The sequence below is a fragment of the Esox lucius genome, chromosome 9, assembly GCF_011004845.1.
Source record: "Esox lucius isolate fEsoLuc1 chromosome 9, fEsoLuc1.pri, whole genome shotgun sequence".
Taxonomy (NCBI): Eukaryota; Metazoa; Chordata; class Actinopteri; order Esociformes; family Esocidae; genus Esox; species Esox lucius.
In genome coordinates, this window is record NC_047577.1 from 18,317,002 (window position 1) to 18,339,213 (window position 22,212).

Consider the following 22,212-nt stretch of genomic DNA (forward strand, 5'->3'; position numbering starts at 1 on the left):
AGGTGTTTCACAACTTTTTTCGGAATTACAACGAATGGCACACCTTCACTTCCTTGTTGTTTTGTTCTACTATGGAAATCGAAATAATGTTGTCATGGGGAAATCCTGAATTAGTCCACTAGAAACCTAAAGACCGAAAAAGGCTGTTTAGTCTTGCTTCATCTCTTCCGAACCTCGTGTCAAAGCTGCGACCAGCCAGGTAAAAACAATAGTAGGTTTGATGTAGTAGGCTACGTGCCACCTACTTGTAGTAAAGTTTAACATTGCTCACAAGCAGACTGGGAAAGGACAATGTGCACATCGGTCAGTAAATTTACTAATTCCTTGTAAAACTATAGGTACTTCTAAAATATTCCGTAGACCAGCAAAAAAACACCAACCACACTGACATTAATGCACGAAAGCCACTTCAAAAGAATAACGTTTTACCCTCACATCAAAATAGCTTGTTAAGGCAATTTCAAAACTATCAAACAGTTGGTTAACTCATCTTAAAAAACATCTGATGTGGGTAATAATGCCTAGGCCTAAATCTATGATTTATTAAGACTTGCTCATCATCAAACAACGTCATTTAATAAAGCAGAAATATACACTCACCTAAAGGATTATTAGGAACACCATACTAATACTGTGTTTGACCCCCTTTCGCCTTCAGAACTGCCTTAATTCTACGGGGTATTGATTCAACAAGGTGCTGAAAGCATTCTTTAGAAATGTTGGCCCATATTGATAGGATAGCATCTTGCAGTTGATGGAGATTTGTGGGATGCACATCCAGGGCACAAAGCTCCCGTTCCACAAACATCCCAAAGATTCTCTATTAGGTTGAGATCTGGTGACTGTGGGGTCCATTTCAGTACAGTGAACTCATTGTCATGTTCAAGAAACCAATTTGAAATGATTCGAGCTTTGTGACATGGTGCATTATCCTGCTGGAAGTAGCCATCAGAGGATGGGTACATGGTGGTCATAAAGGGATGGACATGGTCAGAAACAATGCTCAGGTAGGCCGTGGCATTTAAACAATGCCCAATTGGCACTAAGGGGCCTAAAGTGTGCCAAGAAAACATCCCCCACACCATTACACCACCACCACCAGCCTGCACAGTGGTAACAAGGCATGATGGATCCATGTTCTCATTCTGTTTACGCCAAATTCTGACTCTACCATCTGAATGTCTCCACAGAAATCGAGATTCATCAGACCAGGCAACATTCTTCCAGTCTTCAACTGTCCAATTTTGGTGAGCTCGTGCAAATTGTAGCCTCTTTTTCCTATTTGTAGTGGAGATGAGTGGTACCCGGTGGGGTCTTCTGCTGTTGTAGCCCATCCGCCTCAAGGTTGAGCGTGTTGTGGCTTCACAAATGCTTTGCTGCATACCTCGGTTGTAACGAGTGGTTATTTCAGTCAAAGTTGCTCTTCTATCATCTTGAATCAGTCGGCCCATTCTACTCTGACCTCTGAGCATCAACAAGGCATTTTCGCCCACAGGACTGCCGCATACTGGATGTTTTTCCCTTTTCACACCATTCTTTGTAAACCCTAGAAATGGTTGTGTGAGATAATCCCAGTAACTGAGCAGATTGTGAAATACTCAGACCGGCCCGTCTGGCACCAACAACCATGCCACGCTCAAAATTGCTTAGATCACCTTTCTTTCCCATTCTGACATTCAGTTTGGAGTTCAGGAGATTGTCTTGACCAGGACCACACCCCTAAATGCATTGAAGCAACTGCCATGTGATTGGTTGATAAGATAATTGCATTAATGAGAAATTGAACAGGTGTTCCTAATAATCCTTTAAGTGAGTGTATATATGTGGTTAAACTGGGAAAAAGTAGTAGGATGTTGAGACATGTAATTGTCGCCTAAAGGAATTACCATTCCACAACATGCTGATCATCGTTGTCATATTTTTTTGTTGCAATCTGACAGAAATGCTTACTTAAACACACATCTGAAAAGAAACATACTGGTTTTTAAAGTATGCTCTCTAACATTTTATTCAACCGTAATACATATTATTTCATGAAATATGTTACCCAATCATCTAGATATTTGAGCCTAGATGAATGTGTTTTGGGATCACTTTTAAAGTTCCTACATTTACTTTCTACCCCTGAAAATACTTTTTTCTCTCAGGATCTATTCACACTTCATTTGAGATTTGATGGTGGCAATACATTAAAAAAAAAGTTGTTAACTTTCTGAAGTTCGGGCCAACATTTCTGATACAAAATACTTTGGATTATTCTGTAAGTTAATTTGACAAATGGACTGGGTAAATACTTTATTGGGGCTTTGATTCAATTAAACCCTTGTTGGTAAAGAATATAAATGTTAATGTATATACTGGTTATACCTTCTTATATACAGTTTTATGGTTTAGCCTACATGGGATGGAGGGACAGTGTTAAGAGGTGGAAGTGGGTAAAGGGAATCTATCATATTTGGCGCTTGGTGGACAGTTCAAAACTGTAGATGCCTAAAATGGTCTAGTGGTCTAACCTGCTGCTTCTGGTTCACATACAGTATGATGCTTCAGCATGGGCTTGGTTCCAGCCCCCTGCGACTTAAGGATGGTGTCCTTGGCTTTCTTCTATCATTTAAAGCATAACATGTATCTACAGCCTATAGGAGGTCTAGAACAACCTGACGTTTTTTTCACATCACATTTTTTGTTCAGTGAAATTGAGTTTTTTTTCATTCTTTTGAATCTGTATTCCCCCCACTTATCTACACACTATACTGATCTCTTGAAATGGGATTTTAATTATTGTAATGGACACAGGTATAGTTACAGTGGAGTGGATAAGGAAGAAAAAGGTAAATGTCTTTGAGTAGCCCAGTAGGATCCTCTAACTCCAATTTTTAACTCAGGGGGTTGGAGACGCTATAATATTTAAGTTTTGTATTTTAATACATTGAGGGAATTTTTTTTCATCCCCTGCTGATTTTGTATGTTTGGCCACTGACAAAGAAATTATCAATCTATAATTTTAATGGTGGGTTTATTTGAACAGTGAGGGACAGAATAACAACAAAACAATCCAGAAAAACGCATGTCAAAAATGTTATAAATTGATTTGCACTTTAATGAGTGAAATAAGTATTTGATCCCCTCTCAATCAGAAAGATTTCTGGCTCCCAGGTGTCTTTTAAACAGGTAACGAGCTGAGATTAGGAGCACACTCTTAAAGGGAGTGCTCCTAATCTCAGCTTGTTACCTGTATAAAAGACACCTGTCCACCGAAGCAATCAATCAGATTCCAAACTCTCTACCATGGCCAAGACCAAAGAGCTGTCCAAGGATGTCAGGGACAAGATTGTAGACCTACACAAGGCTGGAATGGGCTACAAGACCATCGCCAAGCAGCTTGGTGAGAACAGTTTGGGCGATTATTCACAAATGGAAGAAACACAAAAGAATTGTCAATCTCCCTCGATCTGGGGCTCCATGCAAGATCTCACCTCGTGGAATTGCAATTATCATGAAAACGGTGAGGAATCAGCCCAAGGGAGGATCTTGTCAATTACCTCAAGGCAGCTGGGACCATTGTCACAGAGAAAACAATTGGTAACACACTATGCCGTGAAGGACTCAAATCCTGCAACCCCCTCAAGTTCCCCCTGCTCCAGAAAGCACATGTACAGGCCCATCTGAAGTTTGCCAATGAACATCTGAATGATTCAGGGGAGAACTGGATGAAAGTGTTCTGGTCAGATGAGACCAAAACCGAGCTCTTTGGCATCAACTCATCTCGCCGTGTTTGGAGGAGGAGGAATGCTGCCTATGTCCCCAAGAACACCATCCCCACCATCAAACATGGAGGTGGAAACATTATGCTTTGGGGTGTTTTTCTGCAAAGGGGACAGGACAACTTCAATGCATCAAAGGGACAATGGACGGGGCCATGTACCGTCAAATCTTGGGTGAGAACGTCCTTCCCTCAGTAAGAGCATTGAAGATGGGTCGTGGCTGGGTCTTCCAGCATGAAACACACAGCCAGGGCAATTAAGGAGTGGCTCCATAAGAAGCATCTCAAGGTCCTGGAGTGGCCTAGCCAGTATCCAGACCTGAACCCAATAGAAAATCTTTGGAGGGAGCTGAAAGTCTGTATTGCCCAGCGACAGCCCCAAAACCTGAAGGATCTGGATAAGGTCTGTATGGAGGAGTGGGCCAAAATCCTTACTGCAGTGTGTGCAAACCTGGTCAAGAACTACAGGAAACGTATGATCTCTGTAATTGCAAACAAAGGTTTCAGTATCAAATATGAAGTTCTGCTTTTCTGATGTATCAAATACTTATGTCATGCAATAAAATGCAAATTAATTACTTAAAGAAAAAGTGATTTTCTGGATTTTTGTTTTAGATTCCATCACTCACAGTTGAAGAGTACCTATGATAAAAATTACAGACTTCTACATTCTTTGTAAGTGGGAAAACCTGCAAAATCGGCAGTGTATCAAATACTTGTTCTCCCCACTGTATATCCACCCACACATTATTATTTAATTTGTATAAATAAATTTGTCTAAATCAAAACTGTTTTGATCATATTTATTTGTTCTATTGCCTTAATATTAACTGTTTGCCATCACTCCTCTCATGTTGAGGGAGGTGCTATTTCACAAAAATCATCAAGTGTCTGTTAATATCAGTTAAGATGGACTAACGAATGGTCCGTTAATTAACAAGCAATGCTTTCAGGAAACACACCGATAAAATAACAAGGCACTTAACGTGCATGTTACGATCACGATCTTAGTGTTCTTAATGCTTTGGGAAGTGCTTTGGGAAACCGGGCCTAGGACTGTTGTTTATACGTAGTTACAGTAAGGTTAAATCAACTGACACTTTTGCTAATTAAATAAAACTAGATTAAAAACTACAATTGCTATCTCTTATGTGGAACACGACAAGTGACAATGAGGACAAGTTTTTTGCTTCGTATAGCTCCCTTTGTTAGCAGGAAGTGCATTAATAAAATGGAAGATGGAATGTGGAATATCAAAGAAGATAAAAGAAGACCGGTTTTCTGTCCGTGGTTGGAACAAAAAACAAAAAGTCTTTCTTTGTTGAAAGACTTGTTGCAGCAGTTAAACCAGGCGTGACTGATCTGAAGGAATTGCTACAGATGTCAAAGAGATTTTTACACGCCAACATTTTTTTATTGGTAATTGTACGCAGCTCACTGGAGAATCATTTTATGAGTAAATTGCAGCTGTCAGGTTCTGACAATAGGGATGCCCCTAGCCATCTCTATGTGGCAACTCTGCACCTTGCCTGGGCCTACTTCCTGTTGCCTACCCTCAACCCTGACACGTGCATTGAAAGGACTAGCAGCTATGTATGGTTATGGTGAGACACTGGAAGAGAAGCTGCGTGAAGAATTGCGCAGTAAACCTTTGAATTAAGCTACCAATGGAGATATGACTTGGCAAAAGATGCTGGAGGTCACCAATAACTTTGAATGCACTGCAACTAGCATGCAGAGATTCCAACAACCCCCAATAACTGTCCCACACACAGTTAAGAGCTGATGACATTCAGCGTGGAAGTGCCGTTATAAAGAGTTCCAGTGTCCGTTAAGCAATAAAACTGGACACTTGACGAACCTGCAATAAAAAGGGCTTTGCCATCTGCCATCTGGTAAGACAGAGGTAAACGATGCATAGATAGAAAAGGAGGCACTGGGTATTGTGTTTGAGGTTGCTAAATTTCATGAGTATTTGTTTGGGTGAAAGTTCACATCAAGATACTAGGACCCAAGACATGGATTCCAACCTTAGCAGCCGACTTCAGAGATGGGTGCTTATCCTAGCAGCATATCAGTATGAGATTCAGTACAAGGCTTCCATCTAGCATGGTAATGCTGATGCTCTGTCTCGTTTACCCATTCAGATGGAGGCTACTCTGAGTAATCCGGAGTTCAGGGTGTCATTCCAGTCTGATCACCTTTCACTGTTCCTACTCCCCAAGTGTTTGCCCCTCATTAAATGTGTGAAACCATCAGTGAACACAGTCAAAGAGTGGCCAGAGGGGTCCGACTTACTTCTACAGAACCAGTTTCAACACACAGACTGGAGTTTGTTTGCCAGTCAAGCCACCCTTGACTCCCATACGGACATTGAAACACAAGCTTCTTCCGTTCTGGATTACATCAACACCTGCACCAACAATGTCACTACCCGTAGACTAATAAGGACCTTCCCCAACCAGAAAACGTGGATGAACAGAGAGGTCAGACAACTGCTAAAGGCATTTGAACGACACTTCTTTCAGATCCGGCGATGTGGAGGCCTACAGCTCTTCCAGGGCCAACCTGAAAAGGTGCATCAAGATGGCTAAAAATGACCACAAAACTGCAGATTGAGGAGCACTTCAACAATTCAGAACCCCGACACATCACAGACTACAGGCCAAAGAACCCTGCCCCCACAGCCAGCGACGTCTCCTTAAACAGGTTCTACGCCCGCTTCGACACAAGGCTATGTGCTGAGCCCCCTCCTGTACTCCCTCTTCACCCATGACTGTGCACCTGTACACAGTTCCAACAACAACGTCACGTTTGCAGACGACACCACGGTGGAAGGCCTGAGCAGTGACATTGACAAGTTAGCCTACAGGGAGGAGGTCAAGTGCTGGGCAGCATGGTGCGCTGACAACAACCTGGCCTTCAATGCAAAGATGACCAAGGACCTCATTGTGGATTACAGGAAGTCCAAAGGCTGCAGTCATGCCATGTGGGCGTCCAGCTTCAAATTCCTGGGTGTCCACATCTACGAAGACCTCTCCTGGACTCTCAGCACTTAAAACCGTGGCCAAAAAGTTGCAGCAGCCTATACTTTTTGAGGAGGCTGAAGAAGGCCTACTTCCCAGATCCTTGTGGACTTCTACCCCTGCACAATCGAGAGCATTCTGACAAACTGCGCCACAGTGTGGTTTGGCAGAGGCTCTGTGGCCGACCAGAAGGCCCTGCAACGGGTGGTGAAAACCGGCCAGCACATCACAAGTACCCAGCTCCCAGCCATCGTAGACCTCCAGCGCAAGAGGAGTCTGCATAGGGCACGAAGCATCATCAGAGACCCTTCACATCCATACCATCAGGCAGGTGATACAGGTCTCTTCGTTCCCGCACCAGCAGCCTCAGGGAGGGTGTCTTTCCATCTACTGTGACCCTGCTGAACTCTGTACCCAACACTAACCATACCCACCCGGCCGCCTCTTAGTACTGTCTCTCAGGGACCTTGTTGCACTCCCTTGTACTACTGGACTCTGACACTGCCTTGCAAAGTCAGTTGTCACATGTACGTGTCTAACTCGGGTACCCCATTGCTGCTCTCCCTGCATTTCAGTTGCACATGCCACCTTGCACCTTCAATTTGCCTGCACTACATATTTAGAATTGCCATTGTACTTGCATTTTTCAGCTGTAACATGTACATGTCTACCTCTGGAACCCCATTGCTGCGCTCCCTGCATTTCAGTTGTACAGACTAACTTACACTTCCAACTTGCTCGAATGCACGGGTCAGAATTGCCATTTGTACCTTTATTTGCCTCATTGCACAACTGTTAATTTCCCACTTGTACATACGTATACTTAATACTTGGAAATGTTCTGCCCTTCCCTATTTGATTTCATTGCTCATTGAGTATTGCCATTTGCGCTGTGTTTGCCTTCATTGCACATCTACACATTCCATTTGTAACAAACACTATACTTAATTCTTCTAAATGTTCTGCCCTCTTCTATTTGCACTTCTGGTTAGATGATAACTGCATTTTGTTGTACTGTACTCGTACTGTTCAATGACAATAAAATTTAATCTAATCAAATCTAGTACCCATCTCTGTATAAGAGATAGCTGCCAAGATGAAGAATTACATCATCTTTAATAGGATGTACAATACATTTAATGGATGGCCAATGCATGTGACCGATGGTAATTTGAAATTGAATTGGACAAGAAACAAAGTTAACCTTGGAAAGTGTTTGTGTCATGTGGGGATTTAGGGTAGTGATACCTACTGTGCCGGAGACCGCAGATGCTGAAAGAGCTACATGAGAATCACTTGGGTATGGTTATAATGAAAGCCACCACACAGCCATTTTTGATGGCTTAACATTGACAGAGACATTGAGACAGTACATGTCAGACATGTTAGCTAACAAGAAACAAACCAGCTAATGCTCCAGTACATCCATGGATCTGGGCAGACAGCCCATGGCAGAGGGTTCATTTGGATTTTGCAGAAAAGGGAAAGCACAAATTCCTGATAACCGACAGTTATTCCAAATGGCCAGGAGTGGTGTTGATGACAAGCGCTACGGCTCTTATCCAAATTCCTATGGAACAACGGGGCGAAACACATCAGTTTATCTCCTAACCATCCAGCTTCAAATGGTGCAGTAGGACGCCTGGTGCAGAATCTAAAGCAAGCACTTGACAAGGGGAAAGGTCGATACTTAACGATGCAGTGCTGTCTTGACAATTTCCTATTTTGTTATAGGACCACGCCCCAGACCACCAGAGTCAAGACGCCTGCAGGACTGTTCCTGAGACGACCACTGAGAACAACGTTGTCTTTGATGAGGCCAAGCTTTAAGGAGACAATGCAGGACAAAACAGGATGCACAGTGCAGCCTGGGTGGTGAACAGACGCAGGTCAGAGCCTTCCAGCCTTCACAGAATGTATTCGTTCAAAACCACAGGGGAGGGGAATTAGAAAAAGTGGCATCCTGGTACTATTTTAATAGTGTTGGGTCCTGTCACTTACATGTACACTGAAATACATGTATTTAAAATACGTATTTAAAATACAAAATAGGATTTTGTCATTTTTATTTGATAGGGTTGATGAAAATGGCTTCATATATTGTATGAAATATTTTAGTGTTGATAGGGAAAGGGCATGAGAAACGTAACAACGCATGTGCTGATTAACTCTGAACAAAGGACAATAGAGATGTTACAGATGGACCCCATACTTCCTGTCCATACTTCCTGCTAGGAGTTGCTCATGTGACTGTCATAGATTCTATGGATAGGCCCATTGATCATAGGTTGGAACATAACATACAAAGGTCTTTTGAATCTAATACAGAATCTAACATTGTTTTGCATTTTGTAGTTTAAAAATACTGTAAAATACTTCGTGAGAAGTCTACGTGATGACATCATAAAACTGCTGCCTCTGATTGGTGCCTACTGTAACGGATGGTGGTAGTGGAGGAACCAGGCGCAGGCGAATATACTCGATGCAGGGGTATTTAATGAAAAACCAACACGAGCATACAAAACAAACTTCATGAAAACAAAGGGGCTGAATCTTTAAACAGCAAACGGAACCACTCACCGGTTACGTGTGATATACAGACAGCAACAACAATGAGCCACAAATGCGGGGTGCTGAGGGTAAACATTTAAACACTTAAAAATGATGTGATAGGGACCTGGTGTGCATGATTAAGACGTGACAAAACAAGTCCGGGATTTGTTCGTAGGTGATGGGAACTGAGGGTGCACAGAACGGTGGCGCTGCTGCTCACCGTACCTTGACACCTAGTCAGTAATTTGCTCAGACTTGTGGAAATCAGAACAGAAAATGTATCCATACCTAAAGAAGAAGGTCATGGTGAGAAACGTGTACAATAGGTTGCAAGCTTTCCATACATTTTTAGCATAAATGTGTTCGTTTTAGTAACCTAGGGTAAATCGTTTACCAATTTGTCATGTTCTATTTGACCCGAGTAGCAGCCCTCACAGTTAAACTACGTTAAGTTTTTTTTTATTTTTAATTATATTATAATGCCACAATACGGTGTAACTTGTTAAATAGGTGCAACCTGGTCTCAGGGGACTACACAGACTATTTTACGTAAATCTGTGACAGCCGAATTCGTAAGATTATTTTAGGTAAAGTAATGTTCGAGTAATAATCCAGAATAAAAATGGAAGGCCATATTTCAAACCAGGGACCTTCCAATCTACAGACAACTGCACTACTCACTGCTTCAAACAGGAACTTCCTGTTAGAAATGGTGAGTAGTGGAGTTACAACATAAATATTTTAGAAGCCAGGAGAAGCTGCACTAATCTGTTCCTGGTAAATTGATGATTTTTGCTAATTTGCTAATTAAATAAAATTGGATTTGATTTTCAATTGCTGTCTCTCTTATGTGGATTTATAAACGTACACAACAAGGACGACCAGGATTACCCTGGAATGGATTCCTGTGTCAGAGGCAGCTGGGGACTAGACAGATTGGTCAGACCCCTCTGTACGCCACGTGAGCTGTAATTACAGTCAATCCACCGCCTCCCAAATCCCTCCTGATTCAGAAATCCCAGTCTCCCACCGGTTTAACATCCAGAGGCCGATTGGAGACAGATGTTGAGCGGGACACCTGCATGCTCTGTCGACATCAGACATGCACCAATCTGGACACAGGGAAACTAGAATGGGATTGAGGCAGCACAGCTGAATAGCTGAACAGTGAGAAGACCTCTTTAATTTAGCTAAGGGGATACGATTATCTCTGTTTTCTTTCGCATGGACACGAACGCCGGAATGTGGACATAAATCCTGTAGGGTTTCACACTAAAACCTCCTGTTAAATCATGGACTACAGTTCGTCTAGAGACACAAGGAAATCGATAGTGAAATAAATTTTTTATGAATACAGTAGTCCCACGTTTGATCATTTTTGTCCATAAGGATTTGCTTTACATGAGGGATTTTAATGGTTTTGGTTATACAAAGTGAAAGAACAGCTAAGGAACATTTGCTTTATTTATAAGAGCTTTCATTTTGTAATAGGAGACAACCTTAGAGACAATTAATCAACACCAGCAGATGGTAAACATAAATATATTATTCTAAAATTCAGGACACTGGTAATAAAATGTGGTTTAAAAAGAACATAATTGAGCAAGCAATGAGGAAAGCATGGACCTTTGTCTGGCAAAAACAGGTACTAATCATTACCTGGATAATACCATTCCTATAGTGAAGGGAGAAACATGCGACGAAGATACTTCTCAGCAACATGAGAAAACAAAATAAGTCTATAGCAAAAAATGTAACGAGTCTGAATAAATCCGTATATTAACTATCATTTCAGTAGGAAATAGAGTTGTCATTAGCAAAGAGTAAGAGATGACAAGAAACTATAGATTGAGAGAAGAAAATACTGCTACTTGTTTAAATTAGATTATACCATACCATACCATCTTCTTCCGCTTATCCGGGGCCGGGTCGCGGGGGCAGCAGTCTAAGCAGGGATGCCCAGACTTCCCTCTCCCCAGACACTTCCTCTAGCTCTTCCGGGGGGACACCGAGGCGTTCCCAGGCCAGCCGGGAGACATAGTCCCTCCAGCGTGTCCTAGGTCTTCCCCGGGGTCTCCTCCCGGTGGGACGGGACCGGACACCTTCCCAGGAAGGCGTTCCGGAGGCATCCGAAAAAGATGCCCAAGCCACCTCAGCTGACCCCTCTCGATGTGGAGGAGCAGCGGCTCTACTCTGAGCTCCTCCCGGGTGACCGAGCTTCTCACCCTATCTCTAAGGGATCGCCCGACCACCCTGCGGAGAAAGCTCATTTCGGCTGCCTGTATCCGGGATCTTGTCCTTTCGGTCATGACCCAAAGCTCATGACCATAGGTGAGAGTAGGAACGTAGATTGACTGGTAAATCGAGAGCTTCGCCTGAACAAGACCCCTAGATACTTAAACTCCTCCACTTGAGGCAGGCACTCTCCACCAACCTAAAGTGGGCAAGCCACCCTTTTCCGACTGAGGACCATGGCCTCGGATTTGGAGGTACTGATTTTCATCCCCACCGCTTCACACTCGGCTGCAAACCGTCCCAGCGCATGCTGAAGGTCCTGGTTAGAAGGGGCCAACACGACAACATCATCTGCAAAGAGCAGAGACGAAATTGTGTGGTCCCCAAACCTGACACCCTCCGGCCCCTGGCTGCGCCTAGAAATTCTGTCCATAAAAATTACGAACAGAACCGGTGACAAAGGGCAGCCCTGCCGGAGTCCAACATGCACTGGGAACAAGTCTGACTTACTGCCGGCAATGCGGACCAAGCTCCTGCTTCGGTTGTACAGGGACCTGACAGCCCTTAGCAAAGGACCCAGGACCCCATATTCCCCAAGCACCCTCCACAAGATGCCGCGAGGGACACAGTCGAATGCCTTCTCCAAATCCACAAAACACATGTGGATTGGTTGGGCAAACTCCCATGAACCCTCCAACACCCTGTAGAGGGTATAGAGCTGGTCCAGTGTTCCACGGCCCGGACGAAAACCACACTGTTCCTCCTGAATGCGAGGTTCTACTATCGGCCGTATTCTCCTCTCCAGAACCCTGGCATAGACTTTCCCGGGGAGGCTGAGAAGTGTGATCCCCCTATAGTTGGAACACACCCTCCGGTCCCCCTTCTTAAAAAGAGGGACCACCACCCCGGTCTGCCATCCCAGAGGCACTGTCCCCGACCGCCACGCGATGTTGCACAGGCGTGTCAACCAAGACAGCCCCCCAACATCCAGAGACTTGAGGTACTCAGGGCGGATCTCATCCACCCCCGGTGCCTTGCCACCGAGGAGTTTCTTGACCACCTCAGTGACTTCAGCCCGGGTGATGGACGAGTCCACCTCTGAGCCCTCATCCTCTGCTTCCTCAATGGAAGAAGTGACAGCGGGATTGAGGAGATCCTCGAAGTATTCCTTCCACCGCCCGACGACATCCTCAGTTGAGGTCAACAGCTGCCCACCTCTACTGTAAACAGCGTTGGTAGGGCACTGTTTCCCTCTCCTGAGGCGCCGGATGGTTTGCCAGAATCTCTTCGAGGCCAGCCGATAGTCCTTCTCCATGGCCTCCATGGCCTCACCTATATTCAACTTTATTGTCACTGAACTGTACAAGTAAAGTACAACGAAATGCAGTTTGCGTCTAACCAGGAGGGCAAATAGAGGAGTGCAGAAAAATGTGGAATGTACAGCTGAGCACTTAATGCAAACATGACATATGGCAATTCTAAATAGTAGTGGAAAATGTACACATTTACAGAAAATTTACAGGTATTAAGTATAATGTATGTACAAGTGAGATAAGTAGTTGTGGAAATTCTCAATGGCTTTCTGAATTCGCAATTGAGGCCAATTGAAGGAGTAAGGTAGCATGTGCAAGAGATTGCAGCAATGAGACATGGGTGTGTAACAATTGAAAATGCAAGTACAGTGGCAGTTCTAAATGTGCTACGGTGCACGTTGGCATGTGCAAATGAAATGCGGGACTGGCAGCAATGACACGTGACCTGAAAAATCTTATCAGACTCGGCAGTGACCGAGTCCAGTAGTACAAAGGGTGGGCATAGTTAGCGATGGGTCACAGAGTTCTCTGGGTCACAGAGTTCAGCAGGGTTACAGCAGATGGAAAGAAACTGTTCCTGAGCCTGCTGGTGCGGGAATGAAGAGACCTTTACCGCCTGCCTGATGGGAGGAGGGCAAAAAGTTTGAGACGTGAGTGTGAGGGGTCCCTGGGGATGCTGCGCGCCCTGTCCAGACACCACTTGCGCTGGAGGTCTATGATGGCTGGGAGCTGGGCACCAGTGATGTGCTGGGCGGTTTTCACCACCCGTTGCAGGGCCTTCTGGTCAGCTACGGAGCAACAGTTAAACCACACTGGCGCAGTTAGGATGCTCTCGACTGTGCAGCGGTAGAAGTTCACAAGGATCTAGGAAATCTTTCAAATAAAAACTAGCCTTTTAAATGAAATTACATCATGGATTATGTGTTCCCTGGTGACATAGTTATGAAAAAAATACAATGTCTTTTAGCAGTTTAGCAGCATCATTTAGCAGCTTTAATCTAGAGTGAGTTGTGCTGGTCCCAAGATTGCTGTTTGGGACAATCACACAACCACGTAAAAGTAATTACATTTACTCACTGGGAAGGAGCAAAGTTAATCCAAAGCAATGTAAAATATAAAATAAAATCCATACATTTTGTGGTAAATAAAACAATTTCCTGATGATGCCAGTGGTTGGCAGCTAATAGTGTCCAACCTACATGACAAATAATTCATTATTTAACACCATTAAAGGGGATTAATTTCTATGAAATGTGTGCTACATTGTCCTAAATCCTGAGCTTATTGGTCACAGTTCCACCGTTCTAATGCCTCACTTCCTGTTTGGCAGCTACAGTGGGGAGAATTTGATACACTGCCGATTTTGCAGGTTTTCCCACTTACAAAGCATTTAGAAGTCTGCAATTTTTATCATAGGTACACTTCAACTGTGAGTGATGGAATCTAAAACAAAAATCCAGAAAATCACATTCTATTGTATGACATAAGTATTTGATACATCTGAAAAGCATAACTTCATATTTGGTACAGAAACCTTTGTTTGCAATTACAGGAATCATACGTTTCCTGTAGTTCTTGACCAGGTTTGCACACACTGCAGTAAGGATTTTGGCCCACTCCTCCATACAGACCTTCTCCAGATCCTTCAGGTTTCTAGGCTGTCGCTGGGCAATATGGACTTGGAAGACCCAGCCACGACCCTTCTTCAATGCTCTTACTGAGGGAACGAGGTTGTTGGCCAAGATCTCACTATACATGGCCCCATCCATCCTCCCCTCAATATGGTGCAGTCGTCCTGTCCCGTTTGCAGAAAAGCATCCCCAAAGAATGATGTTTCCACCTCCATGCTTCACGGTTGGGATGGTGTTCTTGGGGTTGTACTCATCCTTCTTCTTCCTCCAAACACGGCGAGTGGATTTAGACCAAAAAGCTCTATTTTTGTCTCTTCAGATCACATGACCTTCTCCCATTCCTCCTCTGGATCATCCAGATGGTCATTGGCAAACTTCAGACGGGCCTGGACATGCCCTGGCTTGAGCAGGGGGACCTTGCGTGGACTGTAGTATTTTAATCAATGACGGCGTAGTGTGTTACTAATGGTTTTCTTTGAGACTGTGGTCCCAGCTCTCTTCAGGTCATTGACCAGGTCCTGCCTTGTAGTTCTGGGCTGATCCCTCACCTTCCTCACGATCATTGATGCCCCACGAGGTGAGATCTTGCATGGAGCCCCAGACCGAGGGAGATTGACCGTCATCTTGAACTTCTTCCATTTTCTAATAATTGCGCCAACGGTTGTTGCCTTCTCACCAAGCTGCTTGCCTATTGTCCTGTAGCCCATCCCAGCCTTGTGCAGGTATACATATATAACCCTGATGTCCTAACACAGCTCTCTGGTCTTGGCCATTGTGGAGAGGTTGGAGTATGTTTGTTTGATTGAGTGTGTGGACAAGTGTCTTTTATACAGGTAACGAGTTCAAACAGGTTCAGTTAATACAGGTAATGAGTGGAGAACAGGAGGGCTTCTTAAAGAAAAACAAACAGGTCTGTGAGAGCCGGAATTCTTACTGTTTGGTGTGTGATCAAATACTTATGTCATGCAATACAATGCAAATTAATTATTTAAAAATCATACAATTTTATTTTCTGGATTTTTGTACCATTGTACCTATGATAGAAATTACAGACCTCTACATGCTTTGTAAGTAGGAAACACTGCAAAATCGGCAGGTTATCAAAAACTTGTTCTCCCCACTGTGTCACAACCTCACAATCGGCTCTGTCAGAGTGACCCATGTAGCTCTATGCCTGCCCCGAAATCAAATATCACAAAGACTATTTGCTTAATTCTTCATCCATAATAAGCAATCTGCAGTTGAATAACACACGGGTGAGTCAGACATGTCACATGAATATATATAACAATAGGCCTTAATTATAATGTTTGTCACACCCTTGAACACGTCACCGATCTCCTGAACGCAGCTCACTCTCCAGATCACTATCAATTGCTCACACCCACCTGAATGCCATCGGCACACACTATTTAATTCTGGTCTTTGCACCCTGTCTCTGTGAGATATTGTTTGTGACATTGACACTGCCTGATCTTCCTGACTACGTTTTGAGCCTACGTTCCCAGCCTTACCAGAATCTGATTTACTGTTAAATACCTCTGCCTGTTTTCTACCACAAGTTTTTCCAGTCCCTGATCATTTTAATAAACTTTTGCATTATGCAAATTGATTATTACATTAATATATGCAAATTGGGCACCATCTCTGGCCTACCAGCGGAACCCGACACAAAATGCTCATCTACGTACTAGTAATTGTTTACATGATAATCTAAAAAACAAACTGGATAGAGTTGCAGGAAATAAGTTGCAGTTCTGCAATATTCTTACTTACTTCAGAACTGCAACTGTCTATTTACTCCCAATGAAAATATATATAGAATTGCAGGGAACAAAGCATTTCCTCTTCACCCAGCAAGTTCAGGTCATAACTTTGAATTAAATCTAGTCAAGCCGGTCTGATTCTCATCAAAGATCCACAATGTGTTTGAGTTATGATTTAATACACAAAAACAAACTACCTTGTAACCTGGCTTAGTCTTCTTTACTCATAATAAAGTGTGGATAAAGATTGACAGTGCATGCGAGAATACTTTAAACATACACACGCCTACGTTCCTTTTCATGTCACAATGAATGAAGGGAGTCAATCTCTTTGTGTTGAGGATTTAGACTTTGTGGCATTTTGCAAATCTTAGTTTGAATTGGTCCTAAGGCAGCGTCAGTAATAGTCTCAATCAGGCTGTTAAAATCTCCTGCAGATAAATGGGATTTAGTCAGCCGAGATTTCTGAACAGTACCTGACAAGATCACTTTGTCTCATTCCATTTCTCCCACTATTTTGATGATGCTTGGAGAAGATTACCTGGCCATTGACCATCAATCACTATGCATTAGGGCCAGGACCATGCCCTGCCTCAATAACACACACCTGGCCTCCAAACTAGACCACAGTTCATCTTCAGGCTTTATGCAATATCATTATTTTAATCTCATCCAATGTCTCAGTGAATTTTCTGCCTCACACAACACTCTGTTGCTCCATCTAGCAGATACTGGTCACGCTCCAGCAGGCTATTCCTGTAAAACCTGAAGTTTGCAGAGGGAACAGCCTGATATGAAAACTGGCATTGTGGTGCCAAGAAAATGTCATCAAAACAAAGATTGTTGACTTTAGAAAGCAGACGACAGAACAAGCTTTGGTGCACATTATCATTCCTTTCATAAATACTATGCTTTATCCAGAGTGACTTACACTTACTGAATTCATGTTACGATAGCTAGATGGGACAACCACACAAACGTTGTAATAATACATTTTAAACATTTTTATTTTAACAAGGCTGCAGTAGGGAGATTTGGTAGGTTTCTAGTTCCGCAATATCCACATAGCCAAGGACTTCTCATGGCTGTTCATAACTAGTCCTATAAAACTCCTGTTTATTAGTACTGTCCTTGTTTACATACATATAGTTACAAGTTCACTTGATGTACTCCTGCTACTTTCCCTGCCCTGTCCCACAAACACTGATAAGACTGTTCACCACATCAACACACCTATATATGTTTTATTCCTAACAGCACCATTACACCAACTCAAAATCAGAGAATGAGAAAATATACATAGCGATGAAAGATTATTTTGATCTGGATTCGGCTTCTGTTGATGTTGTATTGTGCTGTGGGAAACGGCATGTCATTCAATTCCAAATGCAATTATGTTTAATGGTTTTCAACCCCCTGTGGGTAAGGCTGGCCATCGCTGGCTACTCCTGCCTCCATCTTCTCCTATTCAGGCCAACGCTCGCTACGCATGACATTTCCCAGAGGGGAGTGAGGAGATTGCCCTTGGGCTTTTAGCTCCAGTCACTGGGCGGTCCCCTGGCCTGGATCCTGTGCTGACCCCTCATGTGTGGCCATGTGAGCAGCTGCTTACAGCTCACGACAACTCCCAGCACACCCCCTCCCCTCGTCCGCTTTGCCCTTACTCCCAACATCACCGTTTTCACTGTCTAACTGTTCGGGCGCCAAGGGACACACACAACTTGCCGTTACCTACTGAAGCTCCGTTCTCTTGCTCTGGGACCAGACGTGCTTGTCTGCCTGCTAGATTGGCCGTGTTTGATTCACCACGACACCAGAGCATGATGCGGACGCTACTGGAGAGCAGCTGGATGAGGTTTGGGCCAGCTGGCCGTGCAAGCATCGATTGGGTGACTGGGTCACCTTCTCCACCCACAGTGGAAAGACAGTTACAGGTGTGTTATTACCAACTTGTTGGTGTGTGTCTAATTCAGCAGAAGTGTTCTCCTTTTGTAGGCTACTAAGAGAGAGCTGTCAGGCGTTTAAGGTTACTTAAGAAGAGTATGTTGGTGGCAAAACATTGTTTGAGTTGTAAAGACATACTCTGGGGATTTATATCAATTCAGACACTATTGTGAACGTGGTACTCATGGGCTAAATCAATTTCAGAACTATGATGACTGCTCAATGTTTAAAGTTATATTTCAATTTGTTTTGGCATTTTTTACCTAATTTCACACTTAGTTTAAGTTCTGCAGCTTCATCCAGACAGTTTGGCTGACTTCATGTGGTAGTGGAGACTCCCCCCAAAAAAAATCTATGGGCTCCAAAAATTCCCAACAATAAACTTTACGGCCATGTCATGTCTTTGTGGGGTATACTCACATATTGTCTTGAAACCATGCCTAATTCTGACATATTGAGCATAAGCAAGCATAACTCACCAAAACTGGGGCTCAACAGAAATGACACAATTCAAACTATACTATAATCATGGAAATAACTGTTTTCATACTGAAATGTGTGAATGTCAAAAACAATACATTACTGTACAGTTTCTTGTAGGGATGATTCAAAATCCATTTGTCTGTTTTCTTGTGACTACCACTAGTCCAGCTCATGGAGGGGACTAAGGCAAAGGTCAGTAATGGTACTTAACCATTATAAAACTGGGTGATGTTGCCGAAATAGGGTCAAACTTGGAAGAAAAAAATCCTGAAATATCCCATTAATATGAGAAGTTCATGTCAGGGAAATGGCAAAGGAAAGCTTTTAGGAGCTATCAGCAGATCAGAGGGATGTTGTCGGGTCTTTATTCAGTCATTCAGATGAGGAACAGCATTATCTGATTACCACTGAAACAGATTGGTCGGGTGAATTTAGGACACTGATGGTGTCAACAGGGAAGTAAAACACCCAGGCATGCAACACACTGCAAGAGCCATTATTGAACGGCTGTAGGACATCTTGATTTCGCAACCGCGTATGTTCAGGAAGAGGATCAAAGCTGAATCAGTGGAATGGGGAAGTTATAAACTTAGTCACCTTCAACGACTTGAGTTACTAACCTATTCTTCCCCAACCACCAGGGTTACCGCTGGGATGAGCTGAACCCAGATCAGAAAGGGAAGTCAGAGCTGAATCTCTACGTGGTCCTCTCTGTCGCCACCCTCCTCGTAGTGAGCCTCCTGGTGCTCATGGGCTACAGGAGGTGCACCTCCCGCAAACTGAGCCTGGCCCAATTAATCTCCCTGGACCTTCAGGACGCGGAGAGCAGCGCCCAGTTCCTCACCTCGGTGACTGGACGTGGCGAACGCCACACCAGCACGTGTTCGGACACTTCGGATGGCGTGTTCCTTATGGTGTACCTGCCGCCGCCCTACGAGGAGACGCTGACCAAGATCAGCCGCGCCGGCAGTCTGACCAGTGGCAAAGACATAGAGACTGTGAAGACCGAGGACCTGGAGGCCAGGCTGTGCCCGGAGATCAAGTCCAGTGGACGTTATGTGTGACTCAGGAATACTGGTGATGCGTCTCAAATGGCACACTTTATTCTCTATATAGCCCACATATGATTATAGTCAAAATAGTGTCCTATATAGGATGTAGGGAATTATTTCTGGCTAGGACTAAGAGACTAAAATCCTTTGAAGGGACATTATCGTTCAAGCTCTTAATAAGGGGTTTTCAGTGGGCCGCTACATAAAAACAACAGATCGAGCTACTCTTCTGATAGTCCCATCTGTTTACAGTATGACAATGTTCGGCCAGCAGACACATTTTACAGTCGACCAGTCACATCAGATCTTATATCAAATATATTTCTTAATCTGATCTGATAGATCAAAAGACCAATTAATTTTAAAAAAACTCAGAACTGGGCTGCCTGTCTGAACACTGCCAATTTTCATCTTCAATGCTATGTTTACACAGGCAGACCAATTCAGATTTGTTTTCCCACTAATTAGGTTTACTGATTCCATGAGGACATTCACTAATGCTCTTTTTATATCTGGCTGTAACATGGGTACTGAAATTGTTCACATTGTAATCGTTAAAAAAAGTTTGACAGGTTGGTGAATGTGATTGCATTTACACAGGCAACACAATTCTGACTCATTTGCACCACTAATTAGTGTTTTGACAAAAAAAACTATCCAAAATGTTATGTTAAAACAGCCTAGATTTGTGCAAATCTAAACATTAATCAATTTGAAGCTTAATTATTCCAACCACTAAAATTACTGACAGTTGGCATTGTTAAATAAATGGCATTTATGTGCCTTAAAATACATAAATAATAGTGTGGGAAAAACATTTGAGAATTTGCATATGTAATGAAAGACCTGATTACAGACAATGTGAACAGAGAGGCATTTTAATACTATGTGTATATGCAACACACATTGATCAGATGGTCATTGGACCATATTGATCAGATCACAAAAAACACGTTAGTGCAGGGTGTAAGAAAGATTTATGACTATGTACAACAGCAATTGGTCACTGTATGGCAAAAGAAAACCTTCATAGACACAATAATTATATAAATAGAAAATGTATTTTGTAGTTATTCCCAAAATAAATTATCCTGTTTTTACATCCACACAGAATGTGCAATACCATGTTCCAAACCATCCTGTTCCACACCTGTGTAGGTTTTAGTTTTCTCACTAATTAAAGACTTAAGAATGTCAAAATGCTAAGTGCAAGAATGTTATAGATGTCTTAATTAAAACATAATATACAATAATATATACTGTATATTATTGATTTACATGTAACAAGGTACTAAGTCCCAGTCCAGTAAAATAACTCTCTTTGATTATTTTTATATCTTACCCTACATAAAATGTATTATAATTTACAATAATTTGTTTGTGAAAGTTGTATGTTGTATTAAAATAAAAAAGAGCATGGTTATTGAGAGTTCTATCATCGCTGAGATTCCAAAGTATTATTGCTTGCTGCCCCCCTCTGGTTAATCTTGGTCATGCAGAGGTGATGTCTCCTCAAAGGAGGCCTTATAATTTTTGGTCTTGCTGAATTGCTTGAAGTTAGTTAAAAGGGCTTTCTGTATTATTTGAATCTGAAAACAGAATTTTTCAGTAAATACATGTACTTAAAATACATTCCGATTGAAAACTGCTTTAACTCACAGATCATGTATTTTGCATTGTTTCTTTTTTTTATTCATACGACACATCAATTGGATGGATATCTTTACGGAGATAAATCTACAAAGCCTAATTCGGACCCCAAACACAACACCTATAAGCTTGTCTATTTAAGTATAAATATATATATACATTAAGGTTCAATAGATTGGGTTCACTTGTCATTGTTTTCGAAAGGAAAGCTAATTGTCTATTACAGTAAAATCTTATTGATAAGAAATACAGTTGGCATTGTTAATGTTGTAAATTACTATTGTAGCTGGAAACGTCTGATTTTAAATGGAATATCTACATAGGTGTACAGAAACCCACCATCAGCAACCATCAATCCTGTGTTCCAATTACATTTTGTGTTTGCTAATCCAAGTATATAATTTTAAAAAGCTAATTGATCATTAGAAAACCCTGTTGGCACAGCTGAAAACTGTTATACTGATTAAAGAAGCAATCAAATTGGCCTTTCAGACTTGTTGACATTCTGGAGTATCAGCAATTGTTCACTTCGATTACAGGCTCAAAATGGCCAGAAACAAAGCACTTTCTTTCTTAAACTCATCAGCCTATTCTTGTTCAAAGAAATGAAGGCTATTCCATGCAAAAAATTGCCAATAAACTGAAGATCTTGTACAACACTCTATACTACTCCCTTCACAGAACAAACTAGCTGGAACCAAAATAGAAAGAGTGGGAGGCCCCGGTGCTCAACTGTGAAAGGGGACAAATACATACGTATCTAGTTTGAGAAACAGACGCCTCACAGGTTCTCAAC

General features: G+C 42.6%; 1 protein-coding gene across 1 annotated transcript; it reads left to right on the forward strand.

The window, feature by feature from the left end:
• The first annotated feature begins 111 nt into the window (after positions 1 to 111).
• On the forward strand, positions 112 to 21,681 carry LOC114839801 (small integral membrane protein 28). The gene is made up of 4 exons (XM_029122228.2): positions 112 to 199; positions 8,524 to 8,678; positions 17,760 to 18,221; positions 19,356 to 21,681. The coding sequence occupies exons 3-4, from the start codon at positions 18,108 to 18,110 to the stop codon at positions 19,776 to 19,778; spliced, it is 537 nt and encodes a 178-aa protein (XP_028978061.1). The 5' UTR covers positions 112 to 199; positions 8,524 to 8,678; positions 17,760 to 18,107; the 3' UTR covers positions 19,779 to 21,681.
• The last annotated feature ends 531 nt before the right edge of the window (positions 21,682 to 22,212 follow it).

What these genes read in the sequence shown, in the direction of transcription:
- LOC114839801 (XM_029122228.2), top strand. Translation starts at nt 18,108, where the DNA reads ATGATGCGGACGCTACTGGAGAGCAGCTGGATGAGGTTTGGGCCAGCT. An exon ending in CAGTGGAAAGACAGTTACAG is followed by an intron (nt 18,222 to 19,355) that starts GTGTGTTATTAC and finishes CCCAACCACCAG; the next exon opens with GGTTACCGCTGGGATGAGCT.